At 40.3% G+C, this 23,221-nt stretch overlaps 1 protein-coding gene across 1 annotated transcript in view; it reads right to left on the bottom strand.

The window, feature by feature from the left end:
* The window catches only part of LOC132400593 (exostosin-1-like), a 450,728-nt gene that overhangs the window by 148,882 nt on the left and 278,625 nt on the right, over positions 1–23,221 (bottom strand). Inside the window, exons 3-4 of the mRNA XM_059981686.1 lie at positions 15,756–15,849; positions 4,206–4,313 (exon numbers count right to left, since the gene is read on the bottom strand). Of these exons, the coding sequence (XP_059837669.1) occupies positions 4,206–4,313; positions 15,756–15,849 (202 nt within the window). The remainder of the gene's footprint in view (positions 1–4,205; positions 4,314–15,755; positions 15,850–23,221) is intronic.

Consider the following 23,221-nt stretch of genomic DNA (forward strand, 5'->3'; position numbering starts at 1 on the left):
TAGACCCTGCCTGGAATTTCCCTACTGCATAGCCAGCGTTGCGATTCCACATAGCCATGATGGAATGGCCTAATTCTGTTGTCTTGTGGTCTAAAAATAATATAATATAAATACATTAAAGCTAAACTTTCAGAAACTAATTGAGACTTAACATCAGTCAAAACAATATTCTAAAACTATCAAATAATTCTATTCAACCTTTGTTGGCAATGTCCTGCTTGGTGGTGCAATGATATCGAGGCCAGACTCCAGAGCGAAGGTTCCCGAGTTCGAATCCAAGTCGGGTTGAGCGTTGACCTAGCAACTCGGCCTCGTAAAAACAAGAATAGCTTGCTATGGAAGCACTATCAAAAGGCGGTGCCCCGATTACTCCACTGCCAAGTTAAGGGCTATTCTTCTTCTCCTTCTTTGTTGGCAACACCTTTGGGCTGTTAAATCCATCAGCAATTTCTGGTTCAGCTGACCAATAAGACATCATATATCTGACTATCAGTTAATTATGTTACTGTAGCGGTGTGCTACATGCAGCGCTAAAATTACGACACGGAGTCGGTAACTGCAGTCGAAGGAAAAACTTTATTCGAAATCTTCAGCCTCACTTTTAAGCCTCCCTCAACCTGCCCCCCGTGGCGCAGAGGCTCCAAAGCTCTGTGCTCGCAAACCCCTGTAGGCTATCTAATTGTGAGCCGGTTCGGATATGCCAGGAAATGGGTCGCCACAGTACAACATCATCATCTGTCCTCCAGTAGGTTCTGTGCTTCAGCTCTGTAGTGGTTGGTCACATAACTCGATTCTGATGTGTGTACTGCAGCTGCTAGCCAGCCATCAATTTAATCTCTCCTCCAAAGTGCCAACTGTAAATGGGCACAATACTTTTTCTCATCACTTTGCCCAGCAGTTGACTTCTGACTTTAACTTTACAGGCTAAACTGAAATTCATTTGGATTTTAATATAGTATGGGTACTTAAAAATGCACACATTCACTCTCAATCATATTTTAGATGTTATCCAATGCAAATTACTTTAAGAGAAGTAAAAAGGAAAATGAAGGATTGGAGTTATATGACTAACACAAGAGATTCTACAGATGCTGGAAATCTGGAGGAACACACACACACACAAAATGCTGGAGGAACACAGCAGGTCAGACAGCATCCCTGAAGGCAAATAAACAGTCAATGTTTCAGGCTGACACCCTTCATAAGGAGTTATGTCACTTGCAAGTTCTCATTCCTCACTAAAAAGAATTCTGATCCTCAAGATAAATAGCAGTTAAATTTCAAATAAAACCTTGAGTGTTCATCTAGCAATGAGATTTCATAGCATCAAAATTGAGTAAAAATTGATGATAATTGAGTAAAAGAATTCCTCAGGTGGACACTTGCAAGTGTACAATCTGAAGTACATGACATAATGTTCATTTCTGATGAATAACATATCCTGAAGTGAATAGTACAGCAGTGAGATTGCTTGCCTGTGATTACGTGAAATTTTAAGAGGTTACAATTCCTGTTGGCTCAGGTGGAAATTTGATAATTTTTTACCTGATTTGGGAGAGCTAAAGGAATAAGTGAAACAATGCCATTCACTGAAATACTGTATTTCAAAAGCTGTGTATGTGCTTCTTATAGAGTTATGAAATGACTGTTGCATCAAAGGTGTCAACCAATGTGTTCCATTCCACTGGCCTTTCTCCAAAGCCCTAAAGTACTTTCTTCTTCAAGTACTTAACTAATTGTAAGTTAGTTTTATATTTCTCCTAACTTCCCCTTCAACAGTACATTCTAACCTGTAACACTGGATAAATAAAATTTTCCTTTGAGTTCTTTTATCAATTGCCTTCTATACATAGCATTAACTTGCCAACCTTTTTGGTGAAAACAATTTCTCAATTTACTCTATTAATAACATTCAGTTTTAAATACCTCTATTAAATTTCCTCTTAACTTTTCTCTTAGTCCAAAGTCTTAGAAATTCTCTTGTTGATACCTTTCACAAATTGAGTGATGCCCAGAAATGGAATCACAGTTCTCCAGCAGAGACCAACTTGTGATTTATTAAAAAAAATCAACATTACTTCTTTATATCTTTGGTCTAAGTAGCTGGATACTCATTTTTATAGTTTAGCATTTAAAAATGCTCATTTTCCCCACTTCTTTGTGGTAAGAAACAGATGATAGAATACGTACACAACGCTGGAAGAACTCAGCAGGTCAGGCAGCATCCGTGAGAAAAGAGAAGCCAACATTTCAGGCTGAGACCCTTCATCGGGAATGGGGGGGAAGAGAGGGCCGAAGCCCGGTAATAGAGATAGGGGAGGGGGTAGAGCCTAGAGGCGCCAGGTGGAAAACCAATCAGAGGAAAGATAAGGGGGGAGGGGAGGGGATAAGCATGAAAGAACTGTAGAGATAAAGAAGCAGAAAGTTGAAAGGGGATAGAGGCAGAGAGGGACCTGGGATAGGGGGAGGGGGAGGGGGAGGGAATTACCGGAAATTGGAGAATTCAATGTTCATACCACCAGGCTGGAGGCTACCCAGACGGTATATGAGGTGTTGCTCCCCCAACCTGAGTTTGGCCTCATCATGGCAGTAGAGGAGGCCATGTATGGACATATCCGAATGGGAATGTGAAGCAGAGTTGAAGTGGGTGGCAACTGGGAGGTCCTGTCTATTGTGGCGGATGGAGCGTAGGTGCTCAACGAAACGGTCCCCCAATCTGCATCAGGTCTCGGCGATGTAGAGGAAGCTGCACCGGGAGCACCGGATGCAATAGATGACTCCAGCAGACTTGAAGGTGAAGTGTTGCCTCACCTGGAAGGACTGTCTGGGGCCCAGAATGGTGGTAAGGGGAGAGGTGTGGGGACAGGTGTAGCATTTGCGCTTGCAGGGATAAGTACCAGGTGGGAGTTCTGTGGGGAGGGATGTGTGGACCAGGTAGTCGCGGAGGGAATGATCCCTGCGAAAAGCTGAGAGGGGTAAGGAGGGAAAGATGTGCTTGGTGGTGGGGTCCTATTGAAGGTGGCGGAAGTTGCTGAGGATAATGTGTTGGATCCAGAGGCTGGTGGGGTGGTAGGTGAGGACAAGGGGAACCCTGTCCCTGTTGTGGTGACGGGAGGATGGGTTAAGGGCTGAAGTGCGGGAAGTGGAGGAGATGCGGGTGAGGGCATCTTTGATGACGCCAGAAGGGAAACCACGATCCTGAAAGGAAGAGGACATTTGAGAAGTCCTGGAACGGAAAGCCTCATCTTGGGAGCAGATGCGGCGGAGACGGAGGAACTGGGAATAGGAAATGACATTTTTGCATTGAGCAGGGTGGGAAGAGGTATAGTCAAGATAGTTATGGGAGTCAGTGGGTTTGTAGAAGAAATCGTGGTTTGTAGAAATCGTGGTTTTTACCCCTCCCCCTCCCCCTCCCCCAGGTCCCTCTCTGCCTCTCTCCCCTTTCAACTTTCTGCTTCTTTATCTCTACACTTCTTTCATGCTGAAACCCTCCCCCCTTTATCTTTCCTCTGATTGGTTTTCCACCTGGTGCCTCTAGGCCCTACCCCCTCCCCTATCTCTATCACTGGGCTTCGGCCCTCTCATCCCCCCCCCCCCCCCCCATTCCTGATGAAGGGTCTCGGCCCAAAACGTTGGCTACTCTTTTCTCACGGATGCTGTCTGACCTGCTGAGTTCTTCCAGCGTTGTGTACGTATTCTTTGATCCACAGCATCTGCAGTTGTATTTTTGTGAGTAGATGATGGGATTCCTGTTAGCATGCTTCTTAAACAGAACAGAACACTAAATGTAAATGTGGGCTATGGACTAACAGCTCCCATCACCAGATCAAAGTTAAAAGCAGGAGCTGTTGCAAATATCAATATTGTTTAGAGCAAATTAAACTCAACAACTAGAGATGCTAAACAGTTCACCTGTATGATTAGGGAATAATCTTAACCCAAACCATCAGATCAGGTATCAAAGTTACAATCTGACTGATTTTACCATCCATTAACTAGTTTATTCTGCTGGGGAGCGAGTAAGCAAGGATAAAGCAACCCCATGTTGTTTTTAGCTTAAAAGAATTAGTGAACTTTTTCATTAATCCTCATGGAACTCAAATCCCATTTCCAATTGTAAGCAAACTATTCCACTGCAGAATCAGTATTATGGGTTTACCAACAAAAAAAAAACAGAGATGATGTGACATAATTGTATGTGTTACCTGAAGAAGAAGCCTCTCATCTCCAATAATTGCTGCTTTATTCCAATCTATGATCTCTGAAAATGGCAACTCCCATCCATTACTCAGTAATACCGGGATACATGCAGCCTGAAACAAAGGATGTTGAAAACTATAATAAAGTTACTTCACGCATCAGAAACAATTAATCAAAACAGATTTTGAAGGCATGGCTAGATAATTAATTTCTATATTTGTGATTGCATGATTGTCTGGAAAGGCCAGGATTATAAAGCTGTAAAGGAAGATGGCAAATGCTTCTTTCTACCTTAAGTAAACAAAAATCATACATTTCTTGAAGAGCTTATTTAAATTCAAAGATGAAAAGATTTAAGATTGGTGTAAATGATTGAAGCAGGGGTGGCATATTAATGTTGACAAATAGAGGATAAATATGGTTCTTTGTGGGAATGGGACCCGCTCTCTGAGTCTCACGACTGGCCGCTATTCGATATACCAAGGACGCGGCTTAGAAGATTAGCTCACCTTTGGAGTTTCGGGGTTTCTTGGCTCTGGACGTGGGTGGACTTGAAGTTGGTGCCTCTGCAGAAAATCAGTGTGTCGTGGGAGTACATGGAAGATCGAAAGCAGCAAGCTGTGTGCCCAGGGACCGGAGCGCTTTGGGCATGGAGCTCGTAAAAACCAAACAATGGACTTTTAACATCATAGATCAGTGAGTTGTTTTGTTATGTCTCCCCTCTCGCTGTGAAACGAAGACATCTCTTTATCCCTTATTATGCTGAGTTACTGGGTGAATGAGTAGTCTTTAGGATACAGCAATCCTATATCTTTACTGATGCTTTGCTGCACGCTTGAGTGCTCCATGGGGGGCGCCGATGCTTTTTTTGCTGGTGGGGGGAGAGGGGATAGTTGCTTTGCTGTTGCTTACACGTGGGAGGGGGGAGCTGGGAGGGAGCTTTGGGGTTCTAACTTTTAACTGTCATTCATTCTTTGTGGCACTCCTTGATTTTTGTGGATGGTTGTGAAGAAGAATTTCAGGATGTATATTGTATACATTTCTCTGACATTAAACGTAGCTTTGAAACCTTTGAAAATTAAAAGAGCTTGTATATAAATCAGGGCACCAAGGGAAGAAAAAGAACGTGATTGAGAATGCAATATAGATAGAGATGTTAGAGATTTTAAATAATGGGCAGATAAGTTCACAGAAATATTATAGCATTGTTTCTAGATTTAATGTCCTGAACTCTGGGACTGACATGCAGGTATAATTTATTTACTATTCAGTAGAAAAGCTGCCATTTTTGAAAATCAAGTGCTCAAAGGGTGTCAATAGTCATACGATTAACTAACGTAATAGCTTTGACATATATAACAACTAGAAGCAAGCAATGAGTTTCAAGCCACTATCACAGCTTGGGGCATTGGAATTCAGCGTTCAATTCTGACACCATCTGTAAAGAGTTTATACATTCTCCCCGTAGATACATGGGTTTCCTCCAGGTGCTCCAGTTTCCTTACTAAGTCCAAAGATGTACCAATTAGTAGGTTAATTAGTCATTGTAAATAGTTCTATAACTAAGCTAGGGTTAAATCCATGCTGGCAGCACGGCTCAAAGATCTGGAATAGCCTATTTTGCACTATACCTCTAAATAAGATAAAATACATTTTTAAGCCAAGGGTTGGGGGTGGTAACTTGATATGATTATCTGAAACTTACAACATTGAAGCAAGTGAGAAAAGAAAATCAAAAAGTAACTTGCAATTTAGGAACCACGAAAGAAGCAAGATTAAGAAAACAGATGAGATTAAAAATATGGGATCCAAAAGAAATGCTCTTGAGGAGAAACAAGGGATACTGGGCAAGTTTGTAAGCAGGTATTTTCAAACAGAGAAAATGCTTACTATTAACGGTGTGTATTTAGAGCTAGAAGAGGTTCAGTTTAAGTGATGGAGGAAAATAAGGGAAAATATTTAACTATAATCTATGTACACAAATTACATAAATCTCTGATTCAATACTCATAAAAGAGATGTTGTTAAACACCCTTTCCATACAGAAACCTGGCAATTTTTGCCTCTTTTGTGTTTCCAGAGAGGGTGTGGTGGCTGTCAAATTAAAGTTCAGAATCGATACCTTAAGGAGCAGAGAAATTTGAAAGAGAATCAGAAGAATTCGAACAAAAACAAGAACTTTGCAGCATCTGTGAGATATTAAAAAGGATTGCGACCAAAAACAACAAAATTAATAGGGACAGATGTATCTTTGGAATTTGTTCTTGTTTCTTAAAGTCATGCATGACATCAAAAGGATCAAAATTGTATTGCCATTTGAATCTATGAAAGAGATTGGAACTATAAATCTGTCAGGTTAATATCTTTAAAGAGATGATATTTACACTATAATTATAATTGGAATTTATTATTTAGCTTCTTGTCATAAACGGGAACCAGTCTTCAATTCTTAATGTAAATGGCAAGCAATATTCAGTCTGAAGTTAGAAGGACAGCTTTGCAAACAAACAGCACTGTCTATAGAGATCTATAGAGCACAGGATACTGGACCACAGCATGGAGCTGGTTGCAGTGTAAGACAATGGGGTATGTTAATTGGGCTTGAATCAAACCAGACAACAAAGGCCAAGTTATTTAATTCAAGGAAGCTTGCAATCCAGATTGATGCTATCACTATTCACATTATGTAGCTGATCTATTAATAGTTGAAAGATTTCTGCATTCAAAGAGTCAGCTTCACAGCATTAATTGTGGATACCTGGGAACTCAGTCTCCAGAAGCTTTTAGACCATTTGTATAAAATAGTGTCTGAAAAAATATCACCTACAAGTGAAGTCATCCAAATGGCAGAAAAATAGTATGAATGTTAGCGATCAGTCAGGCTTGTTAGGAATGGTCAAAGAACAGCAAGAAGAGTTGCAGAAAGATGGGATGACTAAAATCTATTCCTCTGCTTTTGATTTCTGTGATGGAAGAATTGCTCATCTGCAACTTGTTGGTATGTCTTTTAGCTTACAGGAATTGTACCTCTGCTTTGGAAATCCTTGCTGTTTTAGAAATTGCTTGCAAATTGGACATCATTTATCAAGTAGATAACCTCTGCAAGTTTTAAGTGTGTTTTAAAAGTTTTGGCCGGATTTAAATATAACGCCCTGGGAAAGGTTTCACTGCTAATGCAATGGTTTTTCTGTAGCAGCAATGTCTGGGTTATGGCTAAAGATATCGGGGGCTTTGGAATATGCACGTCCAATGAAGGGAGTGTTTTTTCTTGTTGTGTGCCTCTGACTGAGGTGATCTGGGTCTTTTGTTCAGTGGAAGATGGGGAGAGAAGATGCCAGAATGGAAAGGCCATAGACACCTGAAAGGGGTGGACTTGGAGTGGGGCCGGGAGTTGATGAAGCCCAGGGCAATCGATGGAAGACCAGCGGAAGGGAAACCCTGAGCTCCAACTTGTGCACATTAAACTGTTTCATTAAAATGGGCCCCTTTCTTTTCTTTTTGTTTTACTTTACTAACCCTTTGGTCAAATTAAGAATTAAAAAGCTAAATATTTTAATTGCTTATGGTGTACTGTCTGTTATTTTGTGATACTGATTTGTAACAGGGTGACACATTATGCAGCGTTCACAGAAACAGGTTTTGCACCTCAGTCTCATACATTTGGTGGGGCCAAAGATTGTCTTCTCTAGACTTATGCAGCTGACAGATCTGAGGTTTACAATAGTAGAGTCTCATCTGGGATTTATTTCAGTAGATGCTGTGTGATTGCCCTGAACATTGGACCAGTGGGTTGTGTATTTAAATCTGTGCTCATTCCTCGGGTTCTGTGGTTACTATCAAAAGTTTGTGAAAGGCTACGCAAAAGTGATTCACCCTTTAAATCAGCTTCTGTGTGGTTACCCTCCCTTGGGGAAGAAAGGGAGAAGGAGAAAAGGAGAGGAGGGTAAAGAGTATCTTAGCCCTTCAGAGCCTTTTGGACTGAGGTGGGATGTGAAATGTGAAGAGGCCTTTCAGTCACTGAAGGAACTGCTGATGCAGGTGCCTGTGTTGGCTTTTGCAGATCTCCGATTGCTGTATGTACTGCATACAAATGCCAGCAAAAAGGGTTCAGGGGGTGTCCTGTATCAGGGCACCATCCATGTTGAGAGCTGTTGTGTTTGTCAGCTCTAGTCTGTGGTCCTCTGAGAAAAACTATCCCATGCACAAGTTGGAGTTTCTGGTGTTGAAATGGGTTGTGGTAGATAAGTTGAGTGACTACCTCTATGGTGCCAAGTTTGAGGTTAGGATGGACAACAATCCCCTAACCTATATCCTGACCTCGGCGAATCTGAATGCCACAGGCCATCGGTGGTTGGCGGCATTGTCTGCCTATTGTTTCAGCCTGAAGTAGGGACATTGATGCTGATGCTTTGTCCCGATGTGCACACGAAGAGCTGAACATGGACAAAGAGTGGGAGAGCGTTCCTGCCCCGGGGATGCCAGTTTGCCACCACGATGAAGGCTGAGGGAAGGCAAGGGCAGGATAGAATGGTAGATGAATTGGGAGCTTCTGATGATGCCATTCCACATGTTTACTGTAACCTGACTGCCCCGAAGACAAACCAGTTGCCGGAATTGAGTCCTGGGGAAGTGGCAGCTGCTCAGTGAGATGACACGGGCATTGCTACCATTTGGTCAGCGGTTGAAAAGGGAGACGTGGCCCAAGTGGAGAAGACGAAACATGCTACAGTGCCTCCATTACGGAGAGAATGGAGTTGAGGAACCAGATCCTAAACCGGGTCACGTCGCCTCCGGATTGACCTCGGCGTTCCCAGCTGGTTCTGCCGGAGAAGTATCGGAGAATCGTGTTGAAGTCACTTCATGATGATTCTGGACATTTGGGGAGGTTGGAGAATGGATTGCTCAGACACTGGTTTTACTGGCCCCGAATGAAGAATGAGGTCGAAGAATACTGCAAATTGTGCATTCAATGCATATGGAGGAAGACACTGCCTACGAGAGCAGCTCCATTGTCCCACTTGCAGAGTGTGGGGCCCCTGGACCTGGTGTGTATGGATTTCCTGTCAATAAAGTGTTATGGGAGAAGTATTTTATTTATTATGGCCTCCCCAGGTAATCAGGGATGGAATTTCGAGAGTAGGCTCATACAAGAGTTACTGAGCATGCTCAGAGTCAAGAAGTTGAGGACTAATCCTTATCACCCATAGGGTGATCCCCAGCCAGAGAGGTTTAATCGGACCTTTAATACTCAGAACATTGGAAATCAACATGAAGAACAAGTGGAGCCAACGTATTGGACATCTTGTCCACTGCTACAACTGTACACAAAATAAACCTACTGGGTACTCGCTGTATTATCTGATAATATGGGCGCAAGGTGAGGTTGCCCATTGATCTTTGTTTTGGGACTGGCGAGGAAGACCTGCCACTGGAGATTTATCTGAAATATGTGTCTGGTATGAGAAGGGAGCTGAAAAAGGCTTATGAATTAGCTGGGGTCATAGGTGCCAAGCAGAATCAAGGAAATAAGAGGAGGTCTGATCTAAAGGTTAGGTTCTCCCAACTCATGCCGGGAGAATTTGGGGCAACCTGGAAAGCATAAGTTGTAGGCTGACTGCTGGATGGCTACGCCCTATGTAGTGGAGAGTCAGAGGCCAAACGTGTGGCTTCATCTCGACAGACTCAGATTGGAGGAACATCACCTTATATTCGGTCGGAGTAGCCTCCAACCTAATGGCATGAACCTTGATTCCTCTAACTTCCGTTAATGCCTGTTCTCCCCTTCTTACCCCATCCCAAATTTTTAATTTTTAATTATTTTTTTCTCTCTCTCTCTCTCCCTCTCACAATAACTCCTTGCCTGTTCTCCATCTTCCTCTGGTGCTCCCCCCTTTCTTTCTTCCAAGGCCTTCTGTCCTATGATACTCCCCCTTCTCCAGTCTTGTATCCCTTTTGCCAATCAACTTCTCAGCTCTAGGCTTCATCCCTCCCCCTCCTGTCTTCTCCTATCATTTCGGGTCTCCCCCTCCCCCTCTAAAATCTCTTACTATCTCTTTTTTCTGTTAGTACTGATGAAGGGTCTCAACTCGAAATGTCGACTGTACTTCTTCCTATAGATGTTGCCTGGACTGCTGTGTTCCACCAAGATTCTGTGTGTTGCTCAGATTGTAACTCCAACTTGATGCCTTTTATTTGGGCTAATTGTATTTGAATTACATAAAATGCTTTTGTCAAACTTTCAAATTAATTCAACCAAGAAAACACTGTAACTAGCATATCAAACAGGCCATAGCTGTCTTTCTTTAAGAATATATGGTTATAATATTACAATACTTCATATCTTTTATTCTAAGTTTCATTATTTAATTTTATTTCAACACAAAAAATAAATGAATAAAATTGACTGTTGCACTCAGTGTGATGACTGGGGCTGAATACTTTCTGCTAGTTCCCTGAAATTTGGCTCATAACTACAGACAGCCAGTCTGAGGCAGTCTGTGAGGTGTCTGTCAGTAAGAGAGCTCCTGTACTTAGATTTGATAATTTTCATCTGTGAAAATGCAATTCCACACAGATAAGTTGACCCAAAGTAGGCAAAGACTTCTAGTGCACATGTGATGAGATGAGGAAACTTCTCCCCGCTGACAAGTCCCCAAAAGTCACCGTCCCTTGACCTTTAAGCTCAATATCATTTTGCAAATCAATTATTTCCTTTTCAATATCACTTGGCACACCAAATTCTTGCTGGAATTTGGCTGCTATCTGTTCTATATCGATCGGCAGAAATGGGTTTGATATAAATGCAGCAATATCTTTCATGATGTTTAATTCCCCAAAACACTGATCGAACTCTATTGCCAGTTTGTCTAGGTACGCACAGTACTGCTCAGGGCGAAAAGCATTTTTTCCTTGATGGCCTGTAACACTTTCTCCAAGTTGGGAAAGTGTGTCAGCCTCCCGTTCTTTAAATTTGAAATCCAAACACCGAATTCGGCCTTAAACGCATTTTACTGCGCTTATCATGTGGGGCAGGTGTCGGTCCTTCCCCATGAGCTCGTAAGTGTGTTTAATTTAGCCGTGAGGTCTGTCAGAAATCCTAAATCCAGTAGCCATGCATTATCTGACAGTTCCTCATGTTCTTCGTTTCTTGTCGACAGAAAAGTCTTTACCTCAGGTGCACCGGGCAGAAAGAATGGAAGTAAAATCCCACAACCCGGGAAACAACCTCTCTTTACAAACAGCTTTCCATAGCAGGAATATAGCTATATTACCATTATCCTAATTAGTATTACTTATTTTTATAATGCTCACATTACAACAGTATTTGTGTATTTATTTTACTTTTTTTTCGGGATCTACTGGGAAAGTCTCAAAGATTGACTGGTTGATCGCGATCAACTGGTTGGCGACCACTAGATTAAGATCTTTGTTTGAGCTTAGAACTTTGTGGACAGCAAATCTAAAGCCATCACAGAGTTCTAATTAACTTGCAGAGTTACACATCTTCCAGTGTAGTCAGTGTTATTTGTTTTGCATTCAAAAAACAAAATACGAATACCCTAATTCAATACTGATATAAACAAAGCCCTGTTCTAAAACAGAAACAAAGAGAACAATCTTTATAGATCTGAAGTGAGGGTCTAAACATAAGACCTTAAGACCATAAGACATAGGAGCAGAATTAGGCCATTCAGCCCATCAAGTCGCCATTCCATCATGGTTGATCCCAGATCCCACTCAACCCAATACACCTGCCTTTTCGCCATATCCTTTGATGCCCTGACCAATCAAGAAATGATTTATTTCCACCTTAAATAAACCCACTGACTTGGCTTTCACTGTAATCTGTGGCAGAGCATTCCACACATTGACTATTCCTTGGCAAAAATAAAAAATCCCCTCTTACATCTGTTCTAAAAGGTCACCCCTCAACTTTGAGTCCTCTGGACTCTATTTAATGACAGGACATTCTTTCTGAGATATGGGGTCCAAAACTGTTGACAACACTCTAAGAGTGGCCTGACTAGTGCTTTATTAAGCCTCAGCATTATCTCCTTGCTTTTATATTCTATTCCCCTTGAAATAAATGCCAACATTGCCATTGCCTTCTATATCACAGGCTCAGCCTTAAGTTAACCTTCTGGGAGTCTTGCACGAGGACTCCCAAGTCCCTCTGTACCTCTGATGTTTGAACCTTCTCCCTATTTAGATAATAGTCCCCACTATTGTTCCTTTTACCAAAATGCATTATCATACATCTTCCGACACTGTATTCCATCTGCCACTTTTTTGCCCATTCTTCCAACATGTCTAAGTTCTTCTGCAATCTCATTGTTTCCTCAGCACTACCTACCCTCCAACTATCTTTGTATCATCTGCAAACTTCACCACAAAGCTATCCTTTTATTCCCACTCACTATCTCCTGCCTGTTAGCCATTCCTCTACCCATGCCAGTATCTTTTCTGTAACACCATAGGATTTTACCTTGTTAAGCAGCCTCATGTGTGGCATCTCATCAAATGCCTTCTGAAAATAGAAATGAATGACATCCACTCCCTCTCTTTTGTCCACCCTGCTTGTTACTTCCTCAAAGAACTCTAACAGATTTCTCGGGGAAGAATTTCCTTTACAGAAACCAGGCTGACTTATTTTATCATTAGTCTTCAAGTACCCTGAAACCTCATCCTTAATAATAGACTCCAACACTTTCCCAACCACTGAGGTTAGGCTAATTTCCTTTCTTTTGCCTTCCTCCCTTCTTAAAGGGTGGGGTAACACTTGCAATCCTTCAGTCCTCTGGGACTTTGCCAGAATCAAGTGATTCTTGAAAGATCATGACCAATGCATCCATTATCTCTTCAGCAACCTCTCCCAGGACTCTGGGATGTAGCCCATCTGGCCCAGTGATTTATCCACCTTAAGACCTTTTGAGTTTGCCTAGCACTTTTTCCTTTGTAATAGCAATGGCACACACTCCTGCTCCCTGACACTCTCAGACCTCTGACCCACTGCTAGTGTCTTCCACAGTGAAGACAGATGCAAAGTATTCATAAAGTTCAATTGCCATTTCACCAGCATCATTTCTAGTGGTCCAATATCAACTCTCACCTCCCTTTTACTCTTTATATAATTGTTAAAACTTCCATATCCTGCTTTATATTATTGACTAGTTTGCCTTCATATTTCATCTTTCCCCCTATTTTCACTTTTTTAGTTGCCTTTTGTTGGATTTTAAAAGCTTCCCAATCATCCAACTTCCCATGTACTTTTGCTACCTTATATGCCCTTTTTTTGGTTTTAATATAGTCTAACTTCCTTTGTCAGCCACGGTTGCCTACTCCTGCCATTTGAGAACAACCTTTTTTGTGGTACATATCAATCCTTATGAACAACACTCAATATAAGATAGGCTTTCCTTGAGTAGGCTAAAAAGCCATCTCGTAGGCTTTCGACAAACTCTCTCTCTCAGGCGATCTGACACCAACCTGATTTTCGCAATCTCCTTGCATATTGAAATCCCCCATTACAATTGTGTCTTTACCTTTATTACATGCCTTTTTCAGTTCCCTTTCCAATCTCAACCCCACATCTTGATTATCTGGAGGCCTATATATGATAGTTGCTTTTTTACCCTTGCAGTTTCTTATCTCCAAAAACAAAGATTCAACATTCTCTGACCCCATGTCACCTCTTTCTAAAGATGTAATTCCATCTTACCAACAGAGCCACACCACCACCTACACCTTCCTGTTTGTCCTTTTGATACAAAGTATATCCTTTGATGTTAAGCTCCCAACTATGGCCTTCTTTCAGCCACAACTCAGTGATTCCCACAATATCATACTGACCAATCTTTAATTATGCCCTGAGTTCGTCCACCTTATTCCAAATAAGAACAGAAAGGAGAACTGAAAAGCTGAAAGGTTTTTTTTCTCATGCCTCCCTTACGTTAACTCCCTAATCTAAATGCTTGATGTTCTCTTAACATCCTGGCTAATAGTACAACAGAAATGAAAACAGATTTAACCTGTCATTTGTTTCATTACTGTTTGGGGGGAAAACTTGTCAGCTTCAAAGTTTGTCCCCTTTGGTGTGGGATTCCAAAGCAATTCACAGCATGAAGTATGTTAAAATATTCTGAAAGAAGTGACAGGTTTATTTATAAAAGCAAGTCTTTTTTGCACCTTTCTGCAATTCCACCTTACAAATGTAGCAGTGTTTCCTTTCCCTTCTTGCTTTCTTTGGTGAAAGTGAATGAAACTGAAATGTTTAATAAATGGAGTGCATTTAATATGATGTTGGCATGTTCATGGAACCAAATAAATCCCATGCTTAACTAGAAAAGTTAGACTTTTATATGATTTATTTTATTCATTGTTTCTGTCATTAACATGCTATCAGGATTTTGATCCTAATTTGAGTTGTAGAGAGGATGAGATTAATAATGATGCAGTACAGCATTATTTCTGTTAAATAAAACCAAGTCACTGAGTCACTTAGAGATAAGTTGAGATCGTCGTATTTCAAACACAGCAAAATATTGACAAGGTAAAAGCTAAGAATGGCTTACAGGATGAAAGTGCTGGTTCAGTTGCCTAGCTACCCTCTTATTTGAAGGAATGAAGAATGCTGTGAAGATGACAAAGCAAAGATTTATTTAATATGGTGGTGGGACTGCAGTAAATTAACTAATAAAGTTTGCTTTCTGGTCCCCGGGTGATTGGTTCAGGTCCTTAAAATTTTGGACATTTATCCAATAATGGTACCTCACTTTAGCTAGGAAATTTGAGAAGGTGGTGAGCGGGTTCCCCACATACATTCAATATGAAGATAAATGTGCAGCAGGTTATTTAATAATTACAGAATGATAGGGAAATAATTAATACAGTACATGATCAGTTAACTATTATCACTGATAATTAAAATTATAAATATTTATATCACAATTTTTTCATTTTTGATATCGAAATGTTTGCCAGAAATTTACCCATTCAATTTAAATATTAGTGTTGCTTTATATACAGTACTACGAATAGCTTGTCATGCACTCCAATATTTTCCAAAATATCTACTGAAGTTCACAGTCACCTTATCAGCTGAAATATTCATTAGGTACACTGGGAAATGAAAAAACTTTCTATCTGAGCCTATAACAGATGTATGCTGGCATCTGTTCTAAACCCACGTAAACCATTAATAGCTTTCACTCTATAATGAAACGGCTGAGCTACAATATTGAAGGATTGTGCAGTCTGTTGCTTCTCAACTAACCTATGGAGAGCAGAAAAGTGCAGTGGGTGTTGAGGCTTAATGACAATGCATTTAAAGTTTACTATCTTCAGAGATAATTTTAAAAGAACATTAAAAGAAGGCTTTGGAGTGCCACTGATGGACTGGAATTAATGATTAACGAAGCCTTCCTCAGGTCCAGAAAGTATATTTGGAACCTCAAGGTTAAAATTATAATCATTAAGATTTACTTATTATGTAAAGCAAATAATGATAATTTCAGTAACACAGAATTATGCATAGGCATCCTTCTCCATTATTTTACCTGAAGAGCCTCCAGAAATCGGAAAGAGCCCAGTCTCCTGCCTCTTGGGACAAGACAAAAGCTTGAATTATGAAGCAATTCCTGGTATTCAAACCTGTGGAAATGCAGTAAATAAATATATTAAAATACTTCATTCCAATGTGAAACATCATTTAACATAGAAATGTAGAGATCTACAGCATTATTTTTCGAATATTGAGATCAAAATAACAGCTTGCTAGTTTCTGCTACTCTACATTTGATTGCACACATATCTTAGCTAATTTAGCCACTGCAGTAATTTATATATGAATCCAAAAATGGAATTGACCTTCCTATTTAGTGTACATTGTAAAATGAATAGTAGAAATCAGCTATCAAATAAATAAGGTACTGAATTAACTTCAACAGAAAGTGTAAAAGTCAGGGGAGGTCTATGATGTGTGGCCAATCTGCAATTGCTCATTTTGAGCAACACACAGAAAATGCTGGAGGAACTTAGCAGGTCTAGGAAAGGAATAAATAGCCGATGTTTTGGGTCAAAACCCTTCATCAGGACTAACTAGAAAGGAAGGGGAGAGACACAATGATAAAAAGGTGGGGAGAGGTGAAGTAGGACTAGCTAGAAGGTGATAGGTGAAGCCAGGTGGATGAGGAAGATAAAAGGTTAGAGAAGAAAGAATCTGATACGAGAGAAGAGTGGACCATGGGAGAAAGGAAAGGAAGAGGGGCACTGGGGGAGGTGATAGGCAGTTGAGGAAAAGAGAAGAGGTAGGAGGTGAACCAGAGTGGGGAATGGAAAAGTGGGGAAGGGGGAGAGGGAAAATGGCTGTAAGTTAGAGAAATCAATGTGCATGCCATCAGGTTGGAGGCTAACCAGACTGAGTATCAGTTATTGATCCTCCAACCTGAGAACAGGAATTGTGGCAATTGAGAATTGAAATGGTTGGCCACCAGGAAATCCGGCTCTTTGCAGATAAAGTGGAGGTGCTCAACAAAGCGGCCCCCAATCTACGTTGGGTCTCACCAGTGCAGAGAAGGCCCAGTGCAGTGCAGGAGCACTGGATACATTACACAGCCCTGAAAGATTTGCAGGTGGAGTGTTGCCTGAGCCATAAGGACTGTTTGAGACTCTGCATTTAGATAAGGGAGGAAGAGAAAAGGCAGGTGTAGAACTTCTTCTGCTTGCAGGGATAAGTGCCAGGAGGGAGATTAGTGGGGAAGGATGAATTAGTGGAGAGGGAGTGATCCAGTCAGAAGACAAAGACTGGTGGAGAGTTAAAGATGTGTTTGGTGGGAGGATCCCATTGAAGATGGCAGAAGTTATGAAGAACGATATGCTGGATATAGAAGCTCATAGTGTGGGATATGAGGACAAGAGGAATTCTTCAATTGCTAAGGAGGCAGGAAGATGGGATGAGGGCAGATGTTCAGGAAAAGCAGGTGAGAGCAGCATCAATGGTGGATAACGGGAAACCCCAAACCTTGAAGAAAGAAAACATCTATGATATCCTGGGAACAGCTGCAGTGGAAATGAAGAAACTGAAAAAATTTCACTTTGTGTGCTTTTGAAGATAAAATTTTTTCTTAAGGTCAGGAAAAACTTTAGGTCAATGCTGAAAGGGCAAGGAATGGCAAACCACTTGTTACATCTGCCAAAAAATTGCAAAGAACACAAAACTATTTCCAAGTTTGAGCTTCAGTTTCATTTTTTCCATGTGCAACAGGTGACAAATGGACTCTCAGTGCTGTCTGTTGGTTTTTTCAGGTGAGACCTTGACTGGCTACTCCCTGTGACTAGATGGCACATCTGATGTGTTTTGGGACAACAAATGCCAAGAATGTCAGAAAGGGCTGCCAGAAGGTCAATGTGGAGCTTGGAGTATTTCTGCTTTTCGAGACATCATGAAAGTCTTTTGAAGGATTAGACAAGCCTTCAACGGCCTCTTTTGGATCTAAAGAGTCTAAATACTTGAAGAAATAGAATTCATGTGCCACTAAACTTAACGTATGTTTACTCAAAAGATAAAGCTCTGCAAGTTTGAAATATAGCCTCTAGTTTCATATTTACATTGCCTTCAGTCCAACTTGAGCTTTATCTAAGAGTTTACTTAAACAGATAAACCAGTGTACTGAATAACCAATTTTTAGTGAGATGTCCTACAACAGGGAAACAGGCAGCAAACAGTTAAGTTTCGTTCATGGAATATAATCTTGTCACTTGACCTTGGATCTTATTTTTTCATTTACATTTAAATATACAAGTGCCAGTATTCATATGTGTAATCTTCAGAGAAAATACTTCTGTAAACATGAACATGCTATTTCCTCTGGCATCACTGTTTGTAGTCAACAGGAGGAATTTGTTCCCTATTGTTAATTATTAACAAGCTTGTCATAGAATGAACCTTTAAGAATGCATGGTATTTATAGCATATTTTCTAATTCCCACAGGCATTATTAAAAAGAGTCTAATAAATTATGTGCGGTTCAATGTATCAAAAGTACCGTAAGGAGCTTAATGTCCTGTGAAGGTACATTATTTTTAACTACTCTGCAGATTTGGAAAGCATTCCATTATCCATTGCAACATTGTGCAATATATTGTGAATATTATGTATCATGTATCTGGTTTGGAAACCAGCACAATTCAATTAATTACACATGTTTTATATCATCCAAAACATGGTAATTATTGTGTTCAATGCAAAACATAAATACTCTAGATAGTTTAATACATGAATGCTGCAAAGAGTTTAATAGGTTGATTGTAAACAAACTGATAATTACATTATTATAATACATTATGCTCTTGGGAAGTTCCTTAGATTTACAGTATGGCAGGATTACTTTAAATGACTACTTTATATTAAACGGGATAAAACCACTTTATATCACTACATATTTTAAAGTGCACAAATGCCATTATTTCAGAAACGGTGGAACATAGATTATTTTACTTATGGGTTATGGATTATGGGTGATAGATACTGTATTGGTGCAATTGATTGGGAAAATTTTGCACAGCTAATTTGACATGAAAGGTCTTAGTACACAACACCCACAATGAATTGACAATTAGTTTCAAATCAGCAACATATACTTACATGTAACTTCTTAACCAGTTACATGGAAATTCATTCAAAACAATTCCAAACAGGGAAAGGAGATTAGGAGGGGTGAGTGAAAATAGAAAATCCTAATTGCAGTGGAACTAGTATTAGGACAGAGGGAGAAGGAAGATACTAAAGGTCATTGAACGATTGGGGCTAAGCCTTATATGCTTATATAAGGCTCCAAGTAGCAAAGGCAGTTTGGGGAAAATGCATGAAGTTCTTTAAAGAGAAGAAATTTTAAAATTTAAAATGAAACATAGAAAACATAGAAACATAGAAAATAGGTGCAGGAGTAGGCCACTCGACCCTTTGAGCCTGCACCGCCATTCAGTATGATCATGGCTGATCATCCAACTCAGAACCCTGTACCTGTTTTCTTTCCATACCCCCGATCCCTTTAGCCACAAGGGCCATATCTAACATCCTCTTAAATATAGCCAATGAACCGGCCTCAACTGTTTCCTGTGGCAGAGAATTCCACAGATTCACCACGCTCTGTGTGAAGAAGTTTTTCCTCATCTCGGTCCTAAAAGGCTTCCCCTTTATCCTCAAACTGTGACCCCTCATTCTGGAATTCCCCAACATCGGAAACAATCTTCCTGCATCTCCTCAATCTTCTAAATTCCAGTGAGTATAAGCCTAGTGCCCTAGTCGATCCAGTCTTTCTTCATATGAAAGTCCTGCCATCCCAGGAATCGATCTGGTGAACCTTCTTTGTACTCCCTCTATGGCAAGAATGTCTTTCCTCAGATTAGGGGACCAAAACTGAACACAATACTCTAGGGTGCAGTCTCACCAAGACCTTGTACAACTGCAGTAGAACCTCCCTGCTCCTGTACTCAAATCCTTTTGCTATGAATGCTAACATACCATTTGCCTTTTTCACCGCCTGCTGTACCTGCATGTCCACCTTCAATGACTGGTGTACAATGACACCCAGGTCTCGTTGCACCTCCCCTTTTCCTAATCGGCCACCATTCAGATAATAATCTGTTTTCCTGTTCTTGCAACCAAAGTGGATAACCTCACATTTATTCACATTAAATTGCATCTGCCATGAATTTGCCCACACACCTAACCTATCCAAGTCACCCTGCATCCTCTTAGTATCCTCCTTACAACTAACACCGCCACCCAGCTTCATGTCATCTGCAAACTTGGAGATGTTGCATTTAATTCCCTTGTCTAAATCATTAATATATATTGTAAACAACTGGGGTCCCAGCACTGAGCCTTGTGGTACCCCACTAGTTACTGCCTGCCATTCTGCAAAGGTCCCGTTTACTCCCACTCTTTGCTTTCTGTCTGCCAACCAATTCTCTAACCACATCAATACCATACCCCCAATACCATGTGCTTTAAGTTTGCACACTAATCTCCTGTGTGGGACATTGTCAAAAGCCTTTTCAAAATCTAAATATACCACATCCACTGACTCTCCCCTATCCACTCTACTAGTTACATCTTCAAAAAATTCTATAAGATTCGTCAGACATGATTTTCCTTTCACAAATCCATGCTGACTTTGTCCGATGATTTCACCTCTTTCCAACTGTGCTGTTATCACATCTTTGATAACCGACTCTAGCATTTTCCCCACCACCGATGTCAGACTAACCGGTCTACAATTCCCCGGTTTCTCTCTCCCTCCTTTTTTAAAAAGTGGGGTTACATTAGCCACCCTCCAATCCTCAGGAACTAATCCAGAATCTAAGCAGTTTTGAAAAATTATCACTATTTCTTGGGCTACTTCCTTAAGCACTCTGGGATGCAGACCATCTGGCCCTGGGGATTTATCTGCCTTTAATCCATTCAATTTACCTAACACCACTTCCCTACTAACATGTATTTCCCTCAGTTCCTCCATCTCACTGGACCCTCGGTCCCTTACTATTTCCGGAAGATTATTTATGTCCTCCTTAGTGAAGACAGAACCAAAGTAGTTATTCAATTGGTCTGCCATGTCTTTGTTCCCTATGATCAATTCACCTGTTTCTGACTGTAAAGGACCTACATTTGTCTTGACCAATCTTTTTCTTTTCACGTATCTATAAAAGCTTCTAAAGTCAGTTTTTATGTTCCCTGCCAGCTTTCTCTCATAATCTTTTTTCCCTTTCCTAATTAAGCCCTTTGTCCTCCTCTGCTGGTCTCTGAATTTCTCCTAGTCCTCAGGTGTGCCGCTTTTTGTTTGCTAATTTATATGTTTCTTCTTTGGACTTGATACTATCCCTAATTTCCCTTGTCAGCCACAGGTGCAGTACCTTCCCTGGTTTATTCTTTTGCCAAACTGGGATGAACAATTGTTGAAGTTCATCCATGTGATCTTTAAATGCTTGCCATTGCATATCCACCGTCAACCCTTTAAGTATCATTTGCCAGTCTATCTTAGCTAATTAACGTCTCATACCTTCAAAGTTACCCTTCTTTAAGTTCAGAACCTTTGTTTCTGAATTAACTATGTCACTCTCCATTCTCCACACTCTCCATGAAGCATCGGAAATAGAGAGTTTGGGCAATTAATGAGCTGAATTGCATTGAAGTTAAAAAAACACAAAATTCCTTTTCATTGTAAGATTCTCAGGAAACAAAGTAAACTGGACATGCCAATTACCAATCAGTGTGAAAGTGTGTTTATTTGGTGGATTCATACATGTAATATGGAGATACTTTTGCATGAATCTTCCCTGTTAGTGTTGCTATGCTTAACCTAAATGCAATTTTTGAGGTTTTGGTGAAAATGATGTAATGGATATATGGAAATTGATTTTCTTGATACAGGATCAAATGTTATTTTTTTAAAAAGCTCAAAGTAAGACTAAGGAGGGAATGATGAATGATGTTAGGTAGTTTGACCAGGGGATGGACCCAAGAAAACAGCCCAGGCAAATTCATATATTCCTGAATGGACCAGCAGATCACCATTCAATCTTGTTGAATGTCATGATTTCTTTAAATCACATTAATAGAGCAAACTTACTTTGATGCATGTTCAGCTCTGCAAGCTAAGTGAGGGCATTATTTGGAGCAATGAGCTCCAACATCATATAATGTTTTCAAATTAGCTTTGCGTGATGAGCTGCCCAATCTTTCAATATTTAGCTGCACTGTACATGTACCAATGCCTTCACCAAATTAATATGCAGTGTGACTTGTGCCACAATGCACATGCATTGGATGCCATTCTAGGGCTGAAAATGTGTTTGTATCATCTAATAAAGGCCGATTCAGCAATGAGCAGAATTCCAAATGAAGCAGAGATGCCATGGTTAGCTATTAACTCAAAATACGTTAATTTTTTCTGCACTTAAAACGAAGAAGATTATTACTTCATAATTTCTGGTTGTGTGCTCTCTACTTGAAAACTGAAATATTAGCAGCCCATTGATAATTTTACTTGAATAGACAGTTACTGGCTCAAGGAGATCTTGTATTATCTGTGATCCTTGAATGACCATAAACAATTTATTCCGAAATTCTCTTTTGTACCATTTGAAAAGCATGAACTACAGCTGAAGCTATGGCTCTTTATCACAAACCACCTGGTGCATTCTTCACTCAGGTGACATTTAAAAATGTTTAATATACCAACCAAAAATGTCAATGTGCATCTTAATTATAAATCTAGTGAGATGTTAATCTCACTAGGATATGTACAAAGATAAAATGTTACTTGATTCATTGTTGATTTGTATTAATACTAGAGCAGAAACTGCATAACATCAATGGGGCAAAACAACATCCCTGCCATAGGACTGAAGACTTGTGCTCCAGAACTACAGCAGCAGTCCTTTTAGCAGAGCTGCTCCAGTACCGTTACAATATTGGCACAATCTATCAATATGGAAAATTGGCCAGGAAGGTCCCTTTCAGGACAAGTCCAATCTTGCTAATCTGACCCATTCAGAAAAGTGATGACAAACATTCATGACAGTGCTATCAGGTGACATGTGATTCCCAGTAACCTTATTATTGATGCCCATTTCAAGTTTTGTCAGGACCACTTGACTCCACACTTTATCCCTTAACTAAAAGTGGCATCAAGGCCGCATAGAGAATTACTCCTTTGGTTGGAGTCACATCTCAAATGGTGAAAGGTGGTTGTAGCAAACATCTCAGTTCCAGAATACTAGCACAAATGTCTTTCTGAAAGTTTGATACTGATTCTGCAGGAATGCAGGAATGATCTTGAACTCACCCTTGAAGGATGACGTAAACAGAATCGAAGTTCTAAATTCAAAGTAAATTTATTACCAATATACATATATGTCATCATATACAACCCTGAGATTTATTTTCTTGTGGGCATACTCAATAGATTAAAATGACTACAATAGAATCACTGAAAGACCACACCAACAGGGCAGACAATCT

This window comes from Hypanus sabinus, chromosome 10 (genome assembly GCF_030144855.1).
Source record: "Hypanus sabinus isolate sHypSab1 chromosome 10, sHypSab1.hap1, whole genome shotgun sequence".
NCBI lineage: Eukaryota > Metazoa > Chordata > Chondrichthyes > Myliobatiformes > Dasyatidae > Hypanus > Hypanus sabinus.